Source organism: Populus trichocarpa, chromosome 6 (assembly GCF_000002775.5).
Source record: "Populus trichocarpa isolate Nisqually-1 chromosome 6, P.trichocarpa_v4.1, whole genome shotgun sequence".
NCBI lineage: Eukaryota > Viridiplantae > Streptophyta > Magnoliopsida > Malpighiales > Salicaceae > Populus > Populus trichocarpa.
The window spans coordinates 3021274-3048170 of NC_037290.2; the positions used below are offsets into that span (position 1 = coordinate 3021274).

Sequence of the window (26897 nt, forward strand, 5' to 3'; positions counted from 1 at the left end):
TTTTTGGGTTAAACATTTTTAACGGGTGAGAGATTTATTGCTGTTTTTGTTTAAACCCAGTTGGAACAATATAAATGAACAGAGGAAGCTACATTGAGGCAGAAAAGGGAGAGAGATAATCGATTAATTAGGTCTTCAAGGGCACTTGGGGCCTCCCCTCTTGGTCTTCCAGTTGTTGTAGCAGGGACAAGATTGCTTGTTCCCATAAGTTCCAGCAGGCACACACAAGCACTTGGCACAGCACTTTTGGCAGAAGAACATGCATGGCTTCTTGAAGGCTGTCTTGGAGCATCTACCAGTGCAACGAGGTCCGCACTCTGCAAGTGAGCCAACACAGCATTTTATGTTACCTGGTTTGAAATGCGTAGTTTTTTTTTATTCAATCTGTGGAGATCATTCAGCAATAGAACCTTGATTACCTTGAGGATTAAGGCTCCCTTGAGTGGTGCCATACTAGAATTATCCAAGAAATCGAGAGATTTAGATTGTTAGCACATGATTAAGAGAATTAAGCGCGCGCACCAATAGAAATCTTACCGGTGGACGGTTGCTATTTGTATTTGGTTGGGGCTGAGGGGTTGGAGCCTCTGTGATGTTAGCCTGAAAAGGTTGGCAAGGTGTGCATGATTAGTCACAAGAAGATTATGAGATAGAAATGCTGTTGCCATCTTGCGCCCATTGATGAAGAAATAGAGGACATGAGACAGAAATGAGAGAGCTTACATAATTCTCTACTATCAAAAGAAGCAGCAAAACAAGGGAGAGGATCACATTAATGCTTGGCTTCCTCGACATCTTGTTGTAAGCAGAGAGAGCTACTGTAACCACACTCGAGAGCAGAGAGAGAGAGAGAGAGGTTTCAGTTTAATGGGAATGAGTTGTTGTCCAGGAATGGATGGATTCAAGGGTATTTAGAGGCGGTTAGATGACCATAAATCAATTCTCTGAGCAAAACTTTAGTGCTGCCTTGTACGCATGGAAAAGTGCTACATGACACAGCAGATTAAGATTCCATAATTCAGAAAAATACAAGAAATGTAACAAAATTAATTTAGTTTATAAGTTGATTAGTATTCTTATAACCTTAGAAAAGTTCATATAGTTTAATTAGCAAGTCCAATTCTGATTTTGTTTACCCTCTAATCATCTACTTGAGATCATGGCAATAAATGAGAAAAACAGAGAAAGATTTCTTCATATATTGGATTAGTACCTGTCGTGAAACCCTGTGGTTATTTTCTATTTTTCTTTTAGAATAATATGAAAGTATCTGGTGAGTGTTAAAAGTATAAATAGTAATTCTAAATAATAAGTAAAAGCTTGTCAACTCGAGATTTCTTGTCGATCATATATTTATATGTGGATTAAAAAATACAAGTGATAAAGATTCGAATCAAGTATGTTCTCTCTTCTTAGTTGAGTCGTTACCGCAACTTAACTATTGACAAATGAGCTACCTGCTCACTTATATATCTAGCAGGAGAGAGAATTCATTCCCGAATCTTCTTATGATTCTATATCCATGTGAGAAGTGCTAATATGATTGGGATATAGGACTCTACCTTGCTTGCATGTGCATTCACATGTAAGAATATACCAAGTTTCGCGAAAGGGGCCATCGAATTCCCAACATAAACAAGTCATACAACAGATATGACAGTGATTGAAGAACTTGCAGATACCATACACACGTCTGTCTACTGTCTTCATGGGAAGGCAAAGACAGTGTAAGAGACGTTTCTGGTATTAGTCTATCCTTTTTCCCGTGACTAGTTTTGTTTGTTATACTCTTCTTTTTGTAATCTTGGAAATGTAAGACAGTGAGAGATTCTGTCTTGGCCGCCCATCCAGGCCATTTAGGTTAGGTATTTTATCTGTTGGTTATGTTAGTGTTCTCTCGTGATCTTTGCTGATTGTTTGCTTCCAAAATGGACACTACGTACTTGGTGCTAACATGCACGTGTGGCCAGTGTTCAGTGGCATGTATGGGGTAGCATCATGGCTTCAATAATTGTTGAGAAACTTGTATTCCCTTGCTCCTCTTGCCTGAGGTAGGACCTAAATAGGCCACGGGTTGGTGAGCCACCGAGTCAACTTGCCGGGCTAGACTAGGCTCCTAACTATGCTTTTTACCAGTAAGATTAAACAATCAGAGATTACTATCTTGATAATGTCGTTGATGCATGCGGTTTAGTCAATTAATTACAGGGTTTAATCCATAGCTAACCAAGATAAGTTCTTGCTGCTGTAGAATGTTTGTGGTTGGGAGTAGGACAAGAATGCAACACATTCATTGATAATCTATCTTCTTCCTTCTTCTTTTCATCTAGTAGAACACATCTATCCTTTCCCTCACAGAATACACAAAAGGATGAGAAAGGCTATCCGCACAACTTTTCCATACCACGGGGGGGGGGCAAGGAAATGATGCAGGATTCTGAGACTCAAATTAGGTCAAACAAATCATTGACATTCATTGCAATCACGTTCTTCCATGCATGCAAGAACTGAATTGCGGCAGAAGCACCAATACTCTCTTGCCGGGATAGACAACCATGGCATTGTTGAAGGCAGGCAAGTCCCCAAAGTAGATACGGTTCTGTGAAACAAATGGAAATGTGAGGAGATGAGAGAATAAAGTCTACAAGTAGATTGACATAAGCAGACAGAATGCCAGCTATTAGAAACCTGTGAGATGAGATGGATATGAACATGAATATTCACAAGAAACTAACTCACCTTTTACCAGTAAGAGCTCCATGAGCTGATGTAATGGCAAAATCAGAAACTCCGGAGAAAACCTTCCTATAGTGAGGCAAAACTACTTGTCCTGCAACATTTTTCTCATTACAGTTGGCCCGATATAAATCATAACAAAGGCACCAAGAATTAAAGTGCCAGGTGAATGTATTTTCATCTGAGGAATTTTTTTGTTAAGTAGTTTCTACTTGAAACTTATGACCAAGTTTGTAAAATGTTAAGATCTGTAGGTTCACCCCCTTCAACTGGAGATTAATACCTGAATTTGTTGGCAAGCGAAGAAACAACGAGGCATATTCAAAAGTGGGAAGAAAAGAACTGAGAGGAAAAGAGTAGATGATACCTAAAATGAAGTGAATGGTGATTGAAATTCACATGGTTACCTAATTTTCCAGGAATATCTTAGGCTAAATGATGTACTTGGGAGAAATCCATGCCTGAATTAGGAATAACGTTCTAAATTCATGGTCATGTCATTGCAGATTACACCGTTGCTGACTTATTTACTGATTTTCCACTTCCCCAACTTGGTTCAGCTACTAGACAGCTCATGCAGAGTACTAACTACTGAGAGAGCAACTCTGTCTTGAATAGAATGACCACGCATCTCTCAAAATAAGCCCAAAATATTCAGCGTGCCAATCTACTCCTACCACAACCGGAAATGCAAAGACATCCCTGCTGCTACCATGCATTAGGTGATAGTAAAAACAATTGAACGAAAAATAGACTGACTCACCTATACTCAAAAAGTTGCTGTGGAGAAATGAGACCATAATGCTGGGTCTGTTTTCGCCTCTGTCGTTGTTTCGATAAGACTTCTTGGAGGAAGAACATACTTTGTCATGACGTGCAAACTCCAGAGAATCATTCTGACAAGATGCAATTTCAAACCAAATCCCAGAGGGAAATCTTCTCCGTCTCATCAACCAAAGGAAAATTTTAATATATGGTGTGCTATGAATCATGGATATTGTGACTTCAATCAATATACAAGAAAGAGCAATGGTTGTGCTCAAAATGGTGAAGAACATGTAGAAAACAGAAGTTGTTGGTAACAGAAGGAGAAGTGGAGTGAACAGAAGGGAACCCACAATATGTTGCTTCACAGTGTAGTCATAGCTATCTAATCTCTGACGCAAAGGATTCCACTTTCGACCCCTGTCAACAGTTAGAGGAACTCTGTGAGCAACATGAATCAAAGAAACAGCACAACCATAGACATATTATCAATTACAATGACAGTCCACTGATTAAAGTATCTAAATCGAACACTGAAGCACAGATAAATAAACGAGATTTTCCTTCTCAGTTCCGTTGCAAAGAGTATTGGACGATAACAAGGTTATCTAGAATGATCTATTTCAATCAAATATAGCATCCACTAACCATATCTCAAATTTACTACTCTTGTTACATGTAACTTGGAATCTTTCTTGCATTGGAAGCTAATCAACGGCCTTTCATTGAAACCCAAGGTCAGTAACATCACATATATAACAAAGACATCAATTGCTTGCATATGGGAATGTGCACGCATGAGAATGTGGAGATCAAGGATGCAGAGCACCTTCGCTATCGACCACATGACATGCCCCATAAGTTGCGCCATCACAAATTACAGAAAACAGACAATGGTTTATTTAACAGTAACTACTTTTGGTTGACAATTGCAGATAGAATCTTCAGGGGATGGTCAAGTTTTACCTGAAAAGACGCCAGAGAGCTGCTAAAGCCTGAATTTGCCAGGAATACAAAAGTGAGATTGCCCAATGAAGAGTTGACACATGCAATGTTGCTATGGAAGCCATATCTATGATCAAAGCAGCAGGAATAGTTGCCCCAAAAAGAATCCCCAGTAGAGCAAGTCCTTTGATGAAATAAATGAAGAGAAAACCAATAAAGATCCAAAGGGTGGACCAAATTTGTATTGCATTAAGAGAAATCATGCCAAGAACTCCTGCCAGTTCTGTATTCAACTTGAAACCTGCTGGCACTCCCATCAACCACACAGAACCTGAGCGCAATAACTCATTGGTAATGACATTGGCAAAGGTCAAAATCCATTGGCAAACAGATTCAGCATGAATTAAGAGTGCCAAGCCCATCAAATTTCCCAAAAGAAGATCAACAGCTAAACTTGACCACATAGAATTCCTATGTAACACAGCATTCTCCTTATATTCCACGCATGACTGTGACCTTCAGAGTAAAATTTTTAAAAAAATCAGAATGACGAGGAATGAATAATAAAACTTGTTCCAAAAACTCATGACAACAGGAGGTTCAGAATATCGGATGTAAAGAGCATCAATTGCGGCCCCGGTTTCGAAAAGAAACTTTACATGCAGGTTCAACAGGTTACTTGTTCATTAAAATTCCACAAGCAAGTCAAGCAGAGGACAACTCAAGAGTGTATGAAATCAGGCCATGAGGAGGAAGATCCAACTTTTATTTCCCATTAAAGAAGCAAATAATTCTTACAATTCTATAGTGATTGATAAAATTGGTATTAAACTAAAAAATGTCACACCATATTCCATTTCACAAAATGGTAAAATCTTATGAGTCATGGCATTTGAAACTTAATATGACTAAAGAACTCTGCCATCACCTAAGGCCATTATCTTGAAGAACGATGGGCCAGTACAAAATCTGACAACAGCGGATTTGAATTTGTGTCCATGTAGTGCAGAACACCCTCGCTGATGTAGTGTATATCCGTGTTTTTGATCCAAAACTTGAAAAATTATGGAATAACTGGAGAACAATGTAGAATAGAGTGGAAATTGTTGCCACAAAAATGGCCAATACTTGCCACATGAAAGCAATAGACCTGAAAAGACACAGCAAACTCCATAAAAAAAATGCAACCAGAGCGGGAGGTGGTGGGCAACAAAGTTTGCTAGACAGTACCTGCTGATGATGATGAAAAACCCAGAAACAGATCTCTTAAAGCCTACACGTGTCTCAAGAGCTAATTTAGCAGCTGCAGCACTGTTGATAGCCAGAATGACTGTATCCTGTTCATGAAACATGGAAATCAACTTAAGAAGCACACAAATGAACCATTTTCACAAAATGAATCTGGTAACTAGATTACCAAGTCCAATAGAGGCTGATTTTTCTCAAGTTCATTAACCCACTTGGGTTTCTTGACAGGATCTTTCACTGGCTTGGAAGACTTCCAAAGATTCAGTGAGAAATGGTGCACCCCATATACAGGAATTTCATAAACGACAACCTAAATTTGGTCAAACAATAAGAAACAAGAGACAATTAACATCACTACCAACTACAGACGAAAACAGAATGTCGCGTAGTAGAAGTAAGCATGACTTACATACGTGAACATTGCAATGAGAAACTATCTGCCCATTCCAATGCAAGTGATGCAGTTTTGGAACCCGGTGAACGTCTTTACCATATCCTTCACAAGAATCATACACCAACCGAATCCAAAGCCCGTTTTCAACACACTCTTTCCTGCATTGTTCATGCGACCCATCAAGTTCATTGCACCCACAACTACTCCCTCCATCCTTTCCATCGGACAGATCCCGGCTATTCATCACCGAATCAAAACCATCAGTAAATGAATTCCTCCAATCACCACCTTCCATTCCATCCCTCGACATTTTCCCATTACCTCTTCCATACAAAACACACTGACCCAAAAGTGAAAAGGCCGCTCTCTCCTGTAAAAACACAGGCATTTTCCCATTTACGCCGCGGAGAATCTCCTGTTTAGATAAATAACAACCCAGTTAAATTTCTTTCGCATAACCCACTTCGCTACCACTAAAATCTAACCTTTTAGTAGGATTACAACAGCTTTCAATACTACATTGACTGGAAAAAAATCAAACCTAAACCATAACTTCCTAGGCAAAAAGTTGATAACTAGCATTATTTAAATTGTTCCACAATGAAAACAAAAAAGAAGCAAAACCCAGTAAAATTTAACGTGTGTTTCATAAAAAGATACCGAGAAAAAAGACTACAATCACTTCTTTTTTACCTGGAGCGTAGAATTGGAGTGAGAAAATGAAGCTTCGTTGCAAGCAAAGGCCACTACAACATCAACAGAAACAGAAGAACAAGAAGCAAACCAACCGAGCAAGAGATTATTCTTATTCAAAGGTGTTGCTGGTTCAGATGAAGCTAGTTGATTTGGCCACCAAATTCTTAACTTGGTTCTCATTTTTGTGAAATCGCTGCTGCGGCAACTGGGATATCATAGAAGAAGCTGAAAAGCCCCGTTGCGAAGCAATGATGCAAGTGGAGGCATGATGGGCCTCGACTCCTTTTATAATGGGCCAAACTTGATAATAATCTATCTGCATTTTATTTGCCCAGAAACATTCTAAGCTTTAATTTTACCTCTTAGAAAAAGGTTTGGTTCCGATGATGAGAAGTCTGGCTGTCAAATTCCATTAGAGAACGGGTTTGGGTTTTGAAAAAGGATTTGGATTGTTGAATTAATTTATGATTTATCAGGTTAATTATTTTTTTATTATATTAAAAATTTTTATCAATATAATATTTTATCATATTCAATTAAAATTTCATTGCAGGTTATATTTCATATCTTGAATTTCTCGACTTAATTTATTAAAATGAGGGTTTAAGTATGTATTTAATAACATATTGTGTTTTTAATTAAAAATATATTAAAAAAATTTTAATGGGGTTTAAATGTGTATTTGGTAAAGTGGTGCAAAGTATTTTAAAATTAAAAATATATTAAAATAATTTTTTATTTTTTACATAGCACATTAAAACTATAAAAAAAACTTAAAAATACATCAATTTAATATTTTTTAAAACAAAAAATAATTTAAAAATCACTTTAGAAAATAAAAATTACTAAATATCAGGGAGTATAACAATTATGACAAAAAAAAATCTCAGATCTTAGATTTGATTTTTTGTTACGTGCGCGCGCGTGTAAATTTCATGAGCAGGAAACAAGAACATGCTTGATTTCTTGTATCTGTGGCAAACAAATTACCCTAATTAGGTTAGGTTAGCTGGATCCACACATCAAAGACTTCACTATGAATCACAGGCATAATTAGAAAATAAAATAAAAGTTTGTCTCGTGGTGTATTTTTAGTTTTTGATACATTATAATACATCACCGTTGTAATTATTGATTTTTTTTATTAACATGGGTATTCGGGTCAATTTGTATCAACCTCGACTGATCCCATGGGCCCTGAGATTAACGACCATGTAAGCCTCCAATGACCATGAGGTTTGTGAGACTCGAACTGGTAACCTCTAGTGAGTAAACTTAAGGTCTGACCAGTTGAACTACACCTCTTAGGGTTAATTTTTTTTTTTTTTATCATAGATGTAAAGCATGGATGTTACATTTTAGAATTTTAATTTTTTTTATATAATTATTTCTTAAATCATGTTATTTATTGATGGCCAGCATGTACAGCCATGTAAAAATTACATAATCAATTATGATAATTTAAGCTGGGAATTTTGCTAAAATAATATATTAGAAACGATAAAATTAACTTGATCAGAACTATAATAACACGTTAAAGAGTTGTTTTGTTATGCAAGAACAGATCAAGTCATTACTCGTATTTATTAATATTAAGTTTTAACATATACTGCACGTGGTAATCATGATCGTTGAGTCTTCGTGGCTTTTCGCAACAAAAACATAGCTATTACTTTGTTTTTCTGATCAAGTATGATAATATATTTAATGTGAATTGTTTTAACATGGTTAATTCGGTTTAGACCAAAATTAATATAATTTATTATTGTTTTAATATTTTAAAAAATAATGTATTTTTAATTTATTTCAAAATCAAACCATGTTTCTCCCCTTTGATGCCGGGTTAAAAAAAAATGCCAAAGTTTTTTACACAGGGAAAGGCCACGAAAGCACAATATTTTTTTATTACTTGTTTAATGTCTTTAAGCTTGAATTTTAAGGGAAGATGATATGATAATCAAGGAGGATTATCTCCCTTTGATTTACCGAATTCTATCATCAGATTAATTTTTTTAAAATAATTTATTTTAATGTACAAGACAAATATAAAAAAATATATTGATAAAATTGTAAAAAAAAAATAATTTAATCAAATGATAAAAAAGAAAAAAAAAAAAACAAAGGATGTGGAATCTGGATAGACATGAATTTTTACAGTACATGTATTTTTTATATATTTAATTATTAGGACACTCTTTTGGATGGCATGGCGGGATCTGTAAGGTGTCATTGTAAGATCATGTTTTTATCTTACCGACCAGCAAGCCACGTGTTAAACGCGCCCAGCGGGGTGTTGGGTTACCTAATGTGGTCCCACCTCCAAAGACGCGTCATCATCAAATTCCATGATCCTGGCCATTGATGATTTCAAAATTACATCGCAGCCGTTTTGAGTAGGTAGCTTTTTCATCGCAGCTCAATAATTGCCCACATGGGTGGGTCCATGATTCATGTATTCTTTCTTTTTTTCCTTGTATTTTAATTGAAAAATATACTAAATTCTTTAGATTTCTTTTATATTCTTTATATTAATATATTAAAACATTGAAGAATATTTTGAAATATTAATTTAATATTTTACTCATACAAAAAATAGTTTGGACAACTTTTATTCTATTTTAAAACACAAAATACATACTATTTTTTTTTATTATCACAGTTTTTTTTTATATACATACTAAAGTATGGGCAAATAAAAGAAAAGAAATAAATATTTACACTTAACCCCAAAACAAATACTATATATTGTTTCCATGTCCCACTAGATTGACACTTAAGGCCTTAATTACCTCCCGTGTTGTTAACTTCCTTGACTTTTCCTCTCCTGTCTCCATCCCCCACTATTGTTAGCTATTTTCTCCATCCCCCACTAGATTGATATTTAATTTAATAGTAATTTTAATCCAAATTTTATGCATAAAAAATTCAACTAGAAACATGTAAAAAAGGATTTTTTAAACAAAAAATAAAAATAAAAACAAACCTACTTATGATTTATAATTAGACACTGTTATTGAATAACTCTGGATTGCATTTAATTAGTGTTTTAAAATAAAAAAAAATATAAAAATAATATACTGTATTTTCAAATAAAAAAGTACATCTCATATTTTCTTACATTAGGACTATCCAAATTATTTTTTATTAGTAAATAATTATTATATTGATAAAATCCAATTTATTAATTAAGACTTTAAGAAATTCCTACAAAATCAAATAATTCCTTTATCACAAACAACTGTCCACCACAGTAGTCAAATTTTATTTTTTTCTAACTTGTTTAAAGGATGTTTAAAAATGTGATATTAATTATTTGTAAAATGTTTTGCTTAAAAATATATTAAAATATATTTTTTTATTTTTTATAAATTATTTTTAACATCAACCTATTATAATAATTTAAAACATAAAAAAATATTAATTTAAAATAAAAAATAAAAAAACCTTAATTTTTTTTAAATATTTTTAAAATATAAAAAACAAATTACAGGACGAGTGATACAAAGCTCGATGATGCTGCCACAGGAACCATCCTTATCTTTGAAAGTCAAAGGTCAAAAACAAACACCTGGAAACTCCGTGTTTACAACCCATTACCGGATAATAACCGGCTATTTTAAAACAATGCTGTCCAGTTAAAACCCAATCAAATCAAAATAATAAAAAAACAACAGGCTGATTCGGTAATTCCGAACCTAAGGCTCGTAAGACCCGCACCAATCAGGTTCGGTCTCACCCGCCCTATAAATACCAACTCATTTGGCGTTTTCATCCTAACACACCCGTATCATTCGCTGTTTGGTCCTTAAGAGAAACATATATTTTGTTCTTCGTCCTCGCCTAAGGTAAGAAGAAAAAAAAAAACAATCAGGCTTTTAATTACCCGGATCTGTTTTGATTCGCTTTTTTTTTGCTTTCTATAGTATTTTTTGTTTGTTTGCTGAGAAAGCTGAAGGAAAATGAAAGATAAAGTAAAACAGAAGGAAATGAGAGGCTAATCGGTTTTGGAAATTTAAGATTTTGAATTTCCGTAGAGGAAAAACAGTTTTTATTTTCCTCGGTAATCAAATAGAGCTTTGCCTGGTTCATCTGTAAGATCTTGTGGTTGATTGATGTGATGTGATTATAAAGTTTGAATTTTTTTTCTTGTTAATTAGTGTTTTATTGCGTGATTAACATTTCTAATTTTGATAAATCTTGATTGAGCTGGGTGTTAATTAGTCAATTTAACGTTGGCTTGACTTGAATTACTAGAACAGATTAATAATGGTTTTTGTTAATTCTGAGCGGACTGTAAAGGTTTTAACTCGTTCATTGCTGCTGGATAACGTTTTTTTTTTTTTTTTTTGCTGGGTTATCATTGATTATGACAATTTTCTGTATAAATGTTGAATCTTGGCTTGGATTTTGAATGATTTGAACTTATCAATAAGTAAACAATTTTGAATGATTCTCAAATAGAAAAAGAAGTTGGTTAATGAGTTGATTAGTGTTAATAACAAGTTCGAACTTGCTTACAATAGGATAATTCGAGAGCTTGCATTGAAATGAATCTCATTTTTTTTATCTTAATTTGGAGTAGAGAGCTGCAGATTTTGGATGGGAGGATTTGATTGTGGTTTGAAAAGGATGGCACTAGTTTCAGGAGGAAGATCAACACTGAACCCAGATGCACCTCTTTTTGTTCCTGCTGCTTACAGACAAGTGGAGGATTTCTCTCCTGAATGGTGGCAATTGGTTACAACGACAACCTGGTTCAGGGATTACTGGCTAAGTCAGCATCAAGATGAGAATGGATTTTATGACAATGCTGAAAATGATTTCGGATTTGATGGGAACGATGTAGCTGATTTGTTACCGGATACATTTGATCTTGATGCTGGTGATTATTTTACTAGTTTGGAAGCTCAATTTGCAGATTTCATCGAAGAAAGCTTTTCTCCTTTACCTTCCGATGGGATGCTTGAAAATGGTATGTCTTGAGAATGTTGTGAAATGGAATAGGGTTAAATTTTGCATGATTACTTTGTAGAAAATTGAGAAGTTGGGATGCTGGGGCTGATAGTTTGTTTTTGCTCTATTTTTACAGGTTTTATGTTGGAAGTGGAGGCACCAAAGAAGGACACAGGTCTGAAACCCAGCGCTTGATTCATCAATCCAGATAGGCCATGACTTCGAGTTGGAGTTATCCCCAATCAGAATAGATTAATGTAGCTACTAGCTTTTGTAAGTCTGTATAGAGCAAGGTTGGAGCTCTTGTATTACTCCTTGTTCATTCTCGTTGTCTTTCTCTTAGTTTAATCCAAGAAACTGCTCAGAAATGTAAAAAAAGAAAATGTAAAATTTAGTCAGAAATGCAAAAAAAAAGTGTTTCTTTTTGCTTCATATTTTGCTCCCTATATGTTTTACACAAGTGGTTTTGATGCTCTAGCAATTTGCGAGAACCTAATTTCAAGATGGCAATTTGGTGGACCTTGTGCTCATCAATGCTTCACAGGGGACACATGATTAGTTCGCTGTACCAATGGCACTACTGATTAACACGGGTGGGAAAGCAACTTGCAATAATCTTGCCAAGCACTACGTGCCTCCTGTCTCTTTCTCGGATGTATGGCCTGTCGGTAAGCAGTCAGGAACGCGGTGCCTCTTGACTGACCTAACACTTCTAATAGCGCATCAGAGGGAGGGATAACTAGACAAGACAATCACTGAAATTCTAAGCATAGCAAACATTATTAAACTTACAATCTTGCAATGACGTAAAATAAGATTCGTGAGAATTTCCCCAGAAACTTGCAAATGAGATAACCTAAACCTTCAAGATGAAGGGCTTGCTTCATTGCCTGTCTAGTTCATTCATTGAACCTGACCGCAATTCTAGGGATTACACTGGCGAAAAAGGAGAGAGTGCAATATCATTACATTTGCTTGATAATCAGGAGGCAAACATGGAAACTACAATTCGCTGACAAACGAGATCCACGAGTGTCGAACAAGCAAAATGTAAACCAACTTGCATTCACTGACAAGATCAAGGAGTGTGGAGTGAACAATGAGCTACAATGCCCTTTACGGACTGTAAATTGTAATTATTCAATTGACTCTAAATATGTCTATTTTATAAGCAAAAATGTATTAATATTGTATATGCAAACGCTACCATTTTGTTTGTAAGTTACACATTTGATCCAAACGACACATTTTCACACTTCGTTCCCCTGGCTCTTCACCCATCAAGTCAAGAAAGAAACTGTCATCTAAAGCAATCTTTGCTGTACTTATCCCGGCTGCCAAAATCATGATTTGCCCAGATGGGAAGTTAACCTTACTATCAACCCATTTTCCTTCAAATACACGTCTCCCATTCCAAAAGTTGCTTTGGGAAGAGAAACAAACTGATCTTCTTTCCTACTTGAGAAGGCAACTTTGAAAGGGACATTGATCATCTCCTTCCCGTTTAAGTAGAAACCTCGGATAGAAAATCCAGACTCGATTCTTGAAGCTTTTTCCTAATTTTGGCTTCTAGTTTGGTTTGGTTGCCAATAGCATCGGATATTGCCTTAGGCAACAAAAATCCAGGTCTCTCAAGGAATGGTGCTCGGTCAAGGACCAAAGGTTCTCTCAAAGTGATCTCAATGCCATCATATGTCCACAAAGTCAGGGTTGCCTCCCCTTTGAGGCCAACAGAAAACCAGCCTAAACCAGCTATAGAAATATCAATGCTATTGGCATCCCAGCTTGTTCCACTTACTTTGATTTCCCTCTCTTCCCATTTTCCTAACTCAGAAGCTCGATCTTCGCCAGTTGGTGGCTGCAAGAGAAAGCCAGATACAGTTAGGCAGGCTGTAAAATTTATATGAGATGCAAGCCATCTTAATTTGTTAAAAACTAACAAGAAAAATAAGAAAATAAAACCCTGGCGAGTGAAATGAATTGTGCTAGTTTGAGAGTGATTCGATAGACTGGCAGCCTGTTAATGCACTAAACTTTGAAGGTGATCAAGGCACAATTTCCCCTACAGAGAAGGAATTGCATGGTGGACTGACATCCTTTCTTTTTCTTTCCTCCAGAATCTGACCACTTGAATTTTTTACTACAAATGAAACAAGCACTCTTCCATAGGAGAGTAGCAATTCTCTGCTCATATAGAAACTGTGCAAACAATATTCTATGTGCATGAAAGCCACATGACATCCACCACCCATTGCTACATATAACCAAATTAGCAAAGTTCTATATTTGTATAATTATTGAAGAATACATAAATTTACCTGCAAACGAACACCAATATGGTTCTTCCAAAACTCATCAGCATTTTCCATCTTCCCAATGTGCAGAGAAACATTTGGCGACGCCCAAACTGTGACATAGATTGTTTGCACAGATGCTTGATTGAGATCCAGTCGCAACAAGCCACCAACATGTATTGTCTGTCCTGCCTGCAAAAGGTCCATTGCTCTTAAGAACTCAAAGAAAGTGTATATATGCACCCCAGGAACTATAACAGGAGCCTCAGCATAGAATGCATTTAAGCCTCAGAACAGTGAGCAAATGACAAATTGAGAACGTTCAACAATATAAAGATAAGCCATTTCACCTTACAAAAAGGAACTTTTGAGCAAAAAAATTTAAAAGCTGTTCAATTTACGAGACTAAATCCTGTAAATAAAAGTTTTGGTACTTGAATCATTACATATCAGAGTAAAAATACACACTCGTGTACCAAAACATTATTTTAGTTCATTTCCTAGGTTCACACATACAGGCACACAGATATTGAACAGAGCAACATGAGCGAATTGGTCTTAGTATGCAGAGTGCCAAGTCACACCATGATATTGAACCAAAGAGATTACAAGAAATGAGAGGAAAACTTACCTTCACTCTATATGTTCGAGGTTGTAGCTCCTTTCGTATTTCAACCATTTTCTGCTCATCCCTATTCAATCTCATGGACATTAGATATGGATGTAGAAGACCTGGAGTGTCATACATCTTTGCCTTAGCTGATAGAATCCCTCCAATTCTCAAAATTCCAACTGTCGTCCCAGGAACTGGAGCTTCTGTAAGCTTTGTGACTTTAGCACCTCCTTTCTTGGCTAATGCATTGATTAGAGTAGACTTGCCTGCATTCTGAGCCCCAATAACCCACACATTCCCTCGAGGACCAGCCAATTCCTTAATGAATGATAACAAGTTTCTCACACCCACATCCTTACAAGAACTAACTAAGTAAACCCCACTAAGCTTAGGTGCCCCTGCAGCCCTCGCACGGTGCCTAACCCATCTATCTAATCTGGTAGGTGAAATTTGAGAAGGGAGGAGATCAACCTTTGTACCCACGAGAACAAGCTTAGGCAACTTTTTACTTGTTCTAGGGTCATCCTTGACTCCTTCCAATGCCTTGAACAAGGACTGTGCTGCCCGCTTAGGAAATGAGCCATCAAAGTCAACACAATCAACAACCATAACAACAACAGTAACATTACCACTGCCACTAGGTTTCATCAACCTAGTTGTGATCAACCTATCAAAATCGAAATCAGGTATCAAATTTTCAGCTGTTTGGTTCTTGACCTGCCCATAATTCCTCAAAGAATGACATCGAGCACACACTGTAACCTCATCCTTTTCCTTCTTAGACTCCCTAGCCAACCTCTTCCTCTCTGCTTTGGACACCTTTTTCTGCTCCTTTTTCCTCCTTTGTTTCTCAATTATCTCCTCTGTAATGTTACCATATCCAACCCCAGCTGGAATAAAACCATCCAAGTCAGAATCATCACCCTCTTCATCTTCTAAAAAGGGTTCAAATTCGTCAGAATCCAAATCAAAACCGGCCCATGTTTCCAAATTACCTTCCTTTCCATCACTTTTCTCAAGTTTACCCTCAACGGCATCCTCTAACTTCTCTTCATCACCTTCAAAACCATCTTCAAATTCATCTACAACATACTCCTCCTCACCCCCCTCTTCCACTACTTCATTTCTTTCAACAATAACTTCTCTTTTCTTATAATATCCAGGAAGGTTTGGGTCTTTATCTTGCATGAAGACCCCACAACCAGGACAAATAGGTCCGTAATTCTCATCTTCTTCTCTTCCTTCACTCAAAACTAAGTCTTTACCTCCTCTTCTAGGTCCTATTTTAGCATGACCTCTTTGTTTTGTTTCAATGCTTGTTTGATTCTTAGCAACAAAATTTACCAAACATAATCTCTTCTTGTGTTTCTTGTTCTCTAAACTCAATCCTAAACAAAAAAAAAGGTGCCTTAAAAACATGCTTTACCGGTTAAACACCGCAAGGAAAGGAATTAAAAAGCTGCAGAAAAAGTAAAAGAATGGACTTACCAGTGAAAATATTAATTGGGATTGAAGATATTTCTTGTGTAATGCCATTGTTGTTAAAAAGCTTCAATCTTGGCTTGGTCACTGCTACTGTTGACAACAAAACTGCCATTTCCTCCGAGCAAAGCTCTAAAGCAGCCAAGTTGCTCGCAGGAAAGAGTGAGCACGAGCAATGAAAGATCATGTTCTAAACGCACCGTTTCTTGTTTCTAGAATAACTATATTTGGGCCTCTAATTGGGCCTTCTGTTATTAACCCATCTTAAACAGTTGTATTTGTACCATTGAAGTGGGCCACCATGAAAACTACGAGCTCAGTCAATTTGTTAGAAAATGATTTATTAGATTTAGATTTCGTTTGGATCACTCTCCTTAATTGTAAATTCAATTCAAGATTTTTTTTCAAGTTGTTTTAAAATTTAAAATAAGATTTTTTTGATTTTCTTTTTAAAATAAAATAAAATTTCATCTGATTTTTAACTTAGTTTGACTAGGTTTTATATTAATTTATCTAATTAACTGGGTTAATTTTCAATTTAATTTAATATAAAACTTGATTCATTTCATTGTAAATTTTATAATTATGATTTTAAAATAAGATAAATTTATTATTTATTTATTTATATTTTTTTTAACCACCCGAAACATAGTATTTCACTTAGATGTATTGTTTGTTTTGTATTTAGCTTGAAAAAAAATATTAAATTGATATTTTTTAGTGATTTTTGATGTTTTTTATGTGTTAATATTAAAAATAAAAAAAATAAAAAAATATTTCAATATATTTTTAAGTAAATAATATTTTTTAAAAACACCCTGTATTACAATAGCAAACACACATTTAGGGAGGTGTTTGAGAATATAGTAATGATTACTTTTTAAAGTATTTTTTGCTTGTAAATACATCAAAATAAATTTTTTTAATTTTTTAAAAATTATTTTTGACTTAACCATATTAAAAACATAAAAAAATAATTATAAACAAAAACAATTTAATTTTAATAAAAAACATGCTGAATCGTCCAACCAAACACACCCTTGTAAGCATATTCAAGTCTTTTACCTTCATTCCCTGTACTAAAAATAAATGATTACGTGATATATATAGATAATATAGAAATTTAACCATAGACAGCCTTTGCCCCATCATTTTTTGGAATAAACTAAGAAATTAATTTTTCTATTAAAAAAAGCTAAATTCGATCCCAACATTCCAACATCTATTTTTTTTTCTATAAATTTGTAATTTGTATTTCCATAAAAGTATTAATTATTAATTATTAATTAATTTATTTTCCAAAGAGATTAATTTATAATTAAAAAAAAACTTGACAGTAAAAAATATTATCAAATCAGTTTATATATCAATTAACTCTTCCGAGGTTAGATTAATTTATACTTCTAAAATTAAATGGTGTGGTTTGTTGATTTCTTAAGAATATATGAACTCATTTATAAAAAAAGTAAATAATACAGGGGCAATTATAATTTGCTTATCTTAAAAAAAATAAAAAAGCACCGGATTTGCCACGTAATACGTGCAACCGTATAACCTCTAGTACTCAGCGTGTGTACAAGCTATCACGCACGTGGTAACCACAGAGGTGACGCACCCATGTAAACGTGTCAAATAAGATCCATGCGAAAAACAACCTTAAAACACGTGTTTCATTGTCTTAACCACAACGTGATTAAAACACCTCCAAATTTAACGCATGCCAGATATTGATGCAAACAATATAATATTAGAGAATCAGAAACTACGAAAACTTAGTTTGAAAATGCAACGCCAAAAGAGATTACAAGTCCAAGCTATGTCAATTAGATCTCCCAAATCTTCATCGCCGCCACCGTGGGGGGTTCTTGTTCTTCTTGCTCACCATCTTGACCCTAAATCTTTAGGGGTGGCTTCATGTGTGTCCAAGTCATGGTACTTGTCCATGGCGTCTGACCATATTTGGCAACCTTTGTGTATGAGTCATTACCCTTCTCTTTCTAACCTTAAGATTACACATCCTTCTGTCTCTTACCACCGTTTGTATGCCATGGCATACGTTGCTGCCAAACGCAGGGTGAGAGGTCCCTCCGTGCCTCAATTTTCCGTGGACAGTCTCATCTTTGATATCCATATTCTGGGCACCAAGGACAATCATCCTATCGTCAAAATAGCAAAGCCTGGTAATGAATTTTGTTTTGATCATAATGGGGTGTTTAGATTTGATTTTGGAGTGAATAATTATGAGTGCTTGACGTCGTCAATGAATGAGATGCTAGAGGATGTAAAAATCACATGGAATGTGGTGTTGAAAGATTGGAGTGCGGTTTTTACCATGATGGATTATGAAGGGAAAGTGAGATATTCTCCTGGGTCTGAAGGTTGGTTTTCGCAGGAGTTACCACCACCACGGTGTTGCTCTAGTGATTCCACAAGTGGGATCGTGGCAGATTTGAAGTTGGTATTCTATCGTAGGAAAGATGGTGGTGACAAAGTTAGGGTTGACAAGGTAAGTGTGGGAATATTGAATGTTGTTAATTGGAGGTACGTGATTGTTGAGGATGGTATCAGGTACTTGCAACATTTCCTTTTTCCATCTTGATTTGTATATTTTATAGCCCGTATGGTGGAGAGTTTATTTTTTATTTTTTAGCTCATTTTATGTTCTTCAACAAGTCCACGGGTCGCTTGGTTGAAGTTCTTAATCTGCACGTCTCACCTGCTGTCGCCAAGCTCTGCATTATGTATACGTTTTCGAGTACCATATATATTTTTTTAACTGAGAAACAAAGAGATATTACATGTGTGTTGCAATTTAGATTGCGCCTCTTCATCTGGGAAGAAATCCAGGTCTGATTATGTTCTTTAAATTTAGATAACTTGAAAGAATAAAAAGAATTAACAGTTGAGAAACCATCTATCTATGTCTCTATTGGTATAATTTTTGAAAGAATGAATGAGAGAATCTACTGACTGATTAGAATTCGAAGTCTATAATTGTATTTAAGGAATATTAATGTAATAAATTATGTTTATGCAGAGATTATGATATAAGAGAGCACTGATGCTTTCGATACTGTTGTTATACATCTAAGGTGGGTTCTGAGTATCTGTTGGGACTTCCCTTTTTAATTAGAAATCTCTAGCTTAAGCACAGAACTTGAAAATACAGACAGCTCCAAAAGCCCAAAGTGTTTGGTAAAGTGCCATGGTCGGGCTTTTACCAGTTTTTATTCAAAAGCAAGGGTTGACATGCTTTTGCATCAAAACAAGAATACCATTGCTTTCGCCAAAACAAGGGAAAAAACCCGGACCCATATTAGGCTGTTGACTTGTCTAAAATTAGGGGTAGACATGGGTGGATCTTCTCTGCTTGTAATTGAAGCCTTACCAGAGCCGTTACATCGTTTATGCGTGGGTTAATCTAGGTTTAATTAAAAAAAGATCTCTTGGTTTTTTGAATTTGATCAGTTTAAAAAAAACTAGAACTTAAATTTGATCATAACAAACTTTGCTTGTCTTCAGCACTGGGCCTTTTCAACAAAAGCTGAGATTTGAGGACTTTTTCTTGGAGTGAAATACCCTCTTGGACTCTTTAAGATATTCGATGAAATCCTTAACATTCTTGAGCAGCTTCAATCTCTTGAGGTCGGGCTTGAATTCCTTATGCGCCATTCTGTACTCAGCTTCCAAGCATCCCATATCGTTTTCGAATGCATAAATCCGCTCCATGAGATTTTCCATACCATCAAGGTTTTTGCTTTTGTATTCGTTAGAGAGCAAGGTTTCAAGGTATGTGATTTGAGATTGAACGTAGAGCCTATCGTTTTCGATCTTTTCGGTTACGAGTTTGTAAAGGTCAGAATCGGTGTATTTGCTGTCGGCGAGGTCATGATGGGGTGGTTGAATCTGAGATTTGAAGACTTTTTTCTTGGAGTGAAATACCATCTTGGAATCTTTAAGATATTCGATGAAATCCTTAACATTCTTGAGCAGCTTCAATCTCTTGAGGTCGGGCTTGAATTCCTTATGCGCCATTCTGTACTCAGCTTCCAAGCATCCCATATCGTTTTCGACTGCATCAATCCGCTCCATGAGATTTTCCATACCATCAAGGTTTTTTATTTTGTTTTCGTTAGAGAGCAAGGTTTCAAGGTATTTGATTTGAGATTGAACGTAGAGCCTATCGTTTTCGATCTTTTCGGTTACGAGTTTGTAAAGGTCAGAATCGGTGTATTTGCTTCCGGCGAGGTCACGATGGGGTGATTGAAGCTGAGATTTGAGGACTTTTTTCTTGGAGTGAAATACCATCTTGGACTCTTTAAGATATTCGATGAAATCCTTAACATTCTTGAGCAGCTTCAATCTCTTGAGGTCGGGCTTGAATTCCTTATGCGCCATTCTGTACTCAGCTTCCAAGCATCCCATATCGTTTTCGACTGCATCAATCCGCTCCATGAGAATTTCCATACCATCAAGGTTTTTGCTTTTGTTTTCGTTAGAGAGCAAGGTTTCAAGGTATGTGATTTGAGATTGAACGTAGAGCCTATCGTTTTCGATCTTTTCGGTTACGAGTTTGTAAAGGTCAGAATCGGTGTATTTGCTGCCGGCGAGGTCATGATGGGGTGATTGATCAGAAAGATAATTAGAGGATAACTTTCTGTGATAATTTGGAAGGTAAGAAACGCAGACCGAGTTAGGATTACAAAGATTACTGCTGCTATTAGGCATCGAGCAGCGTAACTCTTGAGTCTTGCCTTCTTCTTGCATGGAAGTATTTCTGGGGTCCGCCATTGATAGTGGTCGGGATATGCTGGTTAATTTTCTCTAAGTTTCGTTCAATCAGCCATGTATATATATATATATAGGGAAAGCTTGCAGCAAATCCGTTTGCAAATAAAATTCTAATTTCACTACGAAGAGGATTAGCTAGGTATTTTAGTTCCCTTAGAATACGATCAAATCCCAAACTAGAAGTATTTTTGAGGTTATATATATAAAATTAGTCCAACTCACAAAAGGATTTATATTCTTACCTAATATTTTAAATTTATTGACATAATTTAGTTTGATAAACTTAAATAATTTAATTTCTTTTTCCTTGTAACTAATTAATGATACATTAACTTTTAAATAACTTGAATAATATGCATGCGCCGAAATGACATGTTAGCATAGCAGGCACCACGTTATCTTAATGTATGCTTTGATCCGTTGTCTCGTGTCAATAATGATCACTTGTTCTCCGTGTTGTTCTTGTATGGGCTTTTTACAATTTTCTTCTCTACGATATTAAGTTGTACGTTGCCCTTATCTGTCTGCATATACTGGCTATTAATTGTAACCCTCTTTTTTTTTCCTTCTGAGGGTGGTGGGTTCATGTTTGCCTTAGGTTCCTGAGCTGTTTATCTCCCTCAGATATTAACCAATGAAAATTCAATCGACTTTGGCACGACACAGTTGAGTGGAGATTAAGCTCGGTATGTTAACTGACATGTTTTAGTGAAGTAAATGAAATTCAAAGTTACAGAGTTGAGATTTTTACTTTGATTAAATGCTTTTTTTCAGATTCTGTCAAATTTCTTACTGGGGCTGAAAATGCTACTGATTTTATTCATAAGGCATCGGATGCATGGCTTTTGAAAGTTAGTATGTGTTGGCATGAGCTGTACAAACCGAGAGACAATAGGAAATTATAGCTGTAATAGTCACGTTTATCTTCTATTTATGTAAATCCCGATTGTCATGGGATCGTAATTGTTTCCTTTCCAAATACAACTAGGAAGGCTGTACATTGTGATGTATAAATCCCCTGTTTCTGCAATAAGAATATACAATTGAATTCTGCAGAAAAACCCTACTCAAATTAACATGGTATCAGAGCATAGATCCTTAAATTGATCTATTGCTACAACGAAAGTTGCTGGAACCAATAGCAACATACGATAATGGAGGGAATAGAAGGAATGGAAGGAGCACCAGCAGAACTAGAGCAACCAAATATGGCTGCAAATCTTGAAGACCTTATGGCAAGAATGACTCAAGCCATAAACCAGAATCAAACACAGACTCCAACAGTAATGCATGATATTACTGCAACACAGATTGGTATCAAACTCGATGGTACCAATTATGCTTTATGGTCCCAAATTGTTGAGATGTTCATCTCAGGAAAAGACAAATTGGGATATATAAATGGTGATCTTCCACAACCAGAACCGAATGACCCTTCGTTTAGGAGGTGGAGGACAGAAAACTCAGTGGTAAAAGGATGGTTAATTGGCTCAATGAACCCATCCTTGGTCAGCAACTTTATTCGATTCCCTACAGCTAAACAGGTATGGGATTCAATTGCTGTAACTTACTTTGATGGGACTGATACATCTCAGGTGTATGATCTAAAGAGGCGAGTAAATAAGATGAAACAATCGGGAGAACCAATTGAAAAATACTACAATGATCTCCAAGGCTTATGGAGGGAGATTGACTTTCGTCGTCCAAACCCGATGAATTGTGTTCATGATATACAAAAATACAACACTCTCTTGCAAGAGGATCGGGTGTACACCTTTCTTGATGGATTAGATGACAGGCTTGATAAAATCAGGAGTGATGTGTTGCAACTGAAACCATTTCCAACTGTAGAACAGGCGTATGCCCATGTCCGGAGGGAAGACATAAGGCAGGCCGTGATGCTGTCCAACAGAGGAAATATTCCAGATGCTGCTGCAATGATCTCTAGAGGTATGATAACTGGTTCACAAAACAAATTTACATTGCAGGTAGCCAAGACTGGAAACTCCTCTTCACATGGGGGGAAATTTAATCCTGCAAAAACTAAGGGCCATGTAGAAGGAGGAAACGATGGATGCTCTCACTGTGGGAACTTGAAACACACCCGTGAGACATGTTTTAAAATACATGGCTACCCCGAATGGTGGACAGAACTCAAGGCAAGAAAACAAAAAGAAGCTGCTGGTGGAACTGGAAGAGCAGCCATGGTTAATTCAGCCCCTATAAATCCAGAAGCCACCCTTTCACTCGTCCCACTTGTTGAATCAAAGGAGGACAAGGCAGCCTCTCTCGGTAATCCAGGTAACAATTCCAGTAATGACAGCAGTGCCTTACTTGTGTCTAACGCAGGCAAGAATGAAGACTGGATAGTGGATTCAGGAGCTACTGATCATATGACGTTTTGTCAAGATGATTTCGTGGAAATTACAGAGCCAAGGCGAAATAATATATTCAATGCCAATGGGGTTAAGTATCCGGTTACAGGAGCTGGAACCGTAGATATATCATCTTCAATCTCATTGGCTAACACTCTTTTAGTACCCTCTCTTTCCAGTAAATTATTATCAGTGGGACAAGTCACCGAAGAACTCAATTGCTTAGTGCTAATGTATCCAACATTTTGTCTTTTTCAGGATATTCTCACGAAGGAGATCATTGGGCGTGGTACTAAAAGAGAGGGGTTATACTACATGGACGACTTCAGTTTCGGCAAAGTCAATACCATGAGTCGCACATCTAGCGCACGCGAAGAACAGATTTGGTTATGGCACTCTCGGTTGGGGCACCCTTCATTTAGCTATATGAAACATTTATTTCCGCAGTTATTTTCAACTTTGAGTTACTCAAATTTCAGATGTGAAACATGCATATTAGCCAAGAGTCACCGTGTACCTTTTCCAACTAGCATGAATAAAAGTGATATTCCATTTACTCTAATTCACTCTGATGTTTGGGGACCTTCCCCTATTACAACTATCTCGGGTATACGATGGTTTGTGACTTTTGTAGATGATTGTACGCGGATGACGTGGCTATACTTGTTGAAACGCAAGGATGAAGTATTTGGTGTATTTCGAGCATTTCATGCTATGATTCAGAACCAATATTCAGCAAAGGTCCGTATTCTTCGGACGGACAATGGGGGAGAGTATATGAATCGCAATTTTCATGAATATTTCCAAAGAACTGGTCTCCTCCATGAGTCATCGTGTAGTCAGACGACACAACAAAATGGAGTAGCCGAAAGGAAGAATCGACACATCTTAGAAACTGCACGAGCCGTGTTGATTGGATCAAATACACCCGGCCGTCATTGGGATGACGCTATTGCTTCGGCTGTGTATCTAATGAACCGTATGCCCTCTAAGGTTTTGGATTTCAACACCCCATTACAGGTTTTGTCAAAACATGTCACTCTACCATCTTTACTACTCATTAAGCCACGTATATTTGGATGTGTTGCCTTTGTTCATTTGCATAAAAATCAAAGGACCAAGCTGGAACCGTGTGCTGTTCGGTGCATATTTTTGGGGTATGGTACCAACAAGAAAGGGTATCGCTGCTATGACCCGAATAAAAATCGGGTATATATAACAATGGATGTCACATTTGTAGAATCGGACAAGTTTTATTCATCACATGTATCAGCTTCTTCTCTTCAGAGGGAGACTTGGGATGAAGAGCAGAAGTGGTGGACGGGACAAATTGAAGAAATAGTGGTGACAGCAGCTCCTCCATCACAGGAGGAGGAAACCATGGTGACAGCAGCCCCTACCGTGGTGACAGTGGCGCCATCACAGGAGGAGACAGAAGCAGCTGTTACACAAATGGATGAAAATATGGTGACAACGGATGCTGCTAGACATATAGAGGAAGAAGCGGATGCTGCTATACATATAGAGGAAGAAGCAATAACGGGAACACCAACAGGAACACCATCACCAGTTGCAGATAATGGCCTGTATGAAGACATCATGGTTATTGACTCTGACGATGAATCTCCTAGTAGAAGAACCCCTCTTTTGGAAGTACCCGACAGTGACAATCCTTCTCCTGAGAATATTCCTGAGGTAAGACCTTCTGCATCACCTTCCAGCAATGTTTTGGATATTGCAACTGGTTATCACTTACCTTTCAGGAGTAACCGTGGCAAAGCTCCAGCTCGCTACTCTCCTGGAGAAGCAGGGAAGAAATCCAAGTACCCAATTTCTAATCATATGACAACAAAAGGCTGGTCTGATCCTCTTATAAAATTTGCACAAAAGCTGTCTTCAGATCACATTCCTTGCGGAGTCCATGAAGCCTTAGCAGATCACAAATGGTCAGTAGCAATACAAGAGGAAATGGAAGCTTTGAATCGGAATAGAACTTGGGATCTTGTCCCACTGCCGGCTGGAAAAAAAACAGTGGGGTGTAAGTGGGTATTCTCAATTAAACACAAAGCAGATGGATCCATTGAACGATACAAGGCGAGGTTAGTGGCTAAGGGATATACTCAGACATACGGCATAGACTATCAGGAGACATTTTCCCCTGTAGCGAAGCTAAACACCGTGAGGGTGCTGTTATCTGTGGCTGCAAATCTAGATTGGCCCCTACACCAATTTGACGTGAAGAACGCCTTTCTTCACGGAGATCTTAAGGAAGAAGTATACATGGATATCCCACCAGGCTATATGTCATCCTCCACAGGAATTGTCTGCAGGTTACAAAGGGCATTGTATGGACTGAAACAATCACCGCGTGCATGGTTTGGTCGCTTTAGCATGGCTATGAGAAAGTATGGTTTTCAACAAAGCAACTCAGATCATACTCTCTTCCTAAAACGACGACAAGGGAAAATAACTGCCTTGATAATCTATGTCGATGACATGATAATCACAGGAGATGATTCAGAAGAAATCTATAGACTGGAGAAACATTTGGCCATGGAATTTGAAATGAAGAACTTGGGTGGACTCAAATATTTTCTTGGAATAGAAGTGGCTAGATCAAAACAAGGCATCTTTCTATCACAACGAAAGTATGTACTTGATCTACTAGCCGAAGTTGGAATGCTCGACTGCAAGCCGGCGAATACTCCAACAATTCAGAATCAGAAACTTGGGGAGTATCCTGATCAAACCCCAACTGACAAAGAGAGGTATCAACGACTGGTGGGTAAGCTAATTTATTTATCTCATACTCGTCCAGATATTTCATACGCGGTGAGCGTGGTCAGTCAATTTATGCATTGCCCTAGTAAAGATCACATGGATGCGGTTGTTCGAATTCTTCGATACTTGAAATCAGCTCCGGGAAAGGGGATTATGTTCTCTAAGAATGATCACTTAGATGTTGAAGGCTATACAGATGCAGACTGGGCAGGAAACTTGGCCGACAGAAAATCCACATCAGGATACTTCACATTCGTCGGAGGCAACTTGGTTACGTGGAGGAGTAAGAAACAAAAGGTGGTAGCTCTATCAAGTGCGGAAGCCGAGTTTAGAGGTATGGCAAAGGGGCTTTGCGAGCTTTTATGGCTCAGACGCCTACTCTCAGAAATTGGATTTGCACCCAATTCAGAAATGAATTTATATTGTGATAATAAAGCCGCAATAGAAATATCTCAGAACCCAATCCAACATGACAGAACGAAGCATATTGAGATAGACCGGCATTTTATTAAACAGAATCTTGAAGAAAAGGTAATTCGCTTTCCGTTCGTCAGATCAGAGGACCAACTTGCGGACATGCTTACAAAAGCCGTTTCAAACAAAAACTTTCACAGCTCACTTGACAAGCTGGGTATCAAAGACATTTCTACACCAACTTGAGGAGGAGTGTTGGCATGAGCTGTACAAACCGAGAGACAATAGGAAATTATAGCTGTAATAGTCACGTTTATCTTCTATTTATGTAAATCCCGATTGTCATGGGATCGTAATTGTTTCCTTTCCAAATACAACTAGGAAGGCTGTACATTGTGATGTATAAATCC

The 26897-nt window shown here is 36.9% G+C and overlaps 5 protein-coding genes across 8 annotated transcripts; 2 read left to right on the plus strand and 3 right to left on the minus strand.

The window, feature by feature from the left end:
- On the minus strand, nt 1-1041 carry LOC7496102 (protein GAST1). Its single transcript, XM_002308876.4, has 4 exons — nt 724-1041; nt 538-600; nt 420-453; nt 1-317 (listed from the first exon to the last, which is right to left on the minus strand). The coding sequence occupies exons 1-4, from the start codon at nt 793-795 to the stop codon at nt 136-138; spliced, it is 351 nt and encodes a 116-aa protein (XP_002308912.2). The 5' UTR covers nt 796-1041; the 3' UTR covers nt 1-135.
- A 1100-nt stretch (nt 1042-2141) lies between these two features.
- On the minus strand, nt 2142-7050 carry LOC7473586 (uncharacterized). Of its 4 annotated transcripts, XR_002982698.2 has the most exons (10): nt 6782-7050; nt 6108-6503; nt 5864-6004; nt 5677-5783; nt 5375-5596; nt 4468-4962; nt 3500-3921; nt 3144-3441; nt 2740-2830; nt 2584-2599 (listed from the first exon to the last, which is right to left on the minus strand). XR_002982698.2 is itself a non-coding variant. In XM_024604768.2 (9 exons), exons 1-9 carry the CDS (start codon nt 6962-6964, stop codon nt 2464-2466), a joined length of 2193 nt encoding a protein of 730 aa, XP_024460536.2. In that variant the 5' UTR covers nt 6965-7049; the 3' UTR covers nt 2142-2463. The 4 variants fall into 4 exon arrangements, 1 of the variants encoding a protein (XP_024460536.2); XM_024604768.2 differs by lacking the exon at nt 3144-3441 and having other exon boundaries at nt 2142-2599; nt 6782-7049; XR_002982699.2 differs by having other exon boundaries at nt 2541-2599; nt 2740-3438.
- Nucleotides 7051-10474: 3424 nt separating this feature from the next.
- LOC7473588 (protein EARLY RESPONSIVE TO DEHYDRATION 15) lies at nt 10475-12169 on the plus strand. The gene is made up of 3 exons (XM_002307963.4): nt 10475-10629; nt 11367-11756; nt 11874-12169. The coding sequence occupies exons 2-3, from the start codon at nt 11384-11386 to the stop codon at nt 11930-11932; spliced, it is 432 nt and encodes a 143-aa protein (XP_002307999.1). The 5' UTR covers nt 10475-10629; nt 11367-11383; the 3' UTR covers nt 11933-12169.
- A 601-nt stretch (nt 12170-12770) lies between these two features.
- Nucleotides 12771-16479, minus strand: LOC7496103 (GTP-binding protein BRASSINAZOLE INSENSITIVE PALE GREEN 2, chloroplastic). The gene is made up of 4 exons (XM_002308879.4): nt 16133-16479; nt 14663-16032; nt 14056-14223; nt 12771-13595 (listed from the first exon to the last, which is right to left on the minus strand). The coding sequence occupies exons 1-4, from the start codon at nt 16311-16313 to the stop codon at nt 13242-13244; spliced, it is 2073 nt and encodes a 690-aa protein (XP_002308915.2). The 5' UTR covers nt 16314-16479; the 3' UTR covers nt 12771-13241.
- Nucleotides 16480-17828: 1349 nt separating this feature from the next.
- Nucleotides 17829-18941, plus strand: LOC112325929 (probable F-box protein At5g04010). The gene has a single exon (XM_024593101.2). The coding sequence runs from the start codon at nt 17844-17846 to the stop codon at nt 18723-18725; it is 882 nt and encodes a 293-aa protein (XP_024448869.1). The 5' UTR covers nt 17829-17843; the 3' UTR covers nt 18726-18941.
- Nucleotides 18942-26897: the final 7956 nt, after the last annotated feature.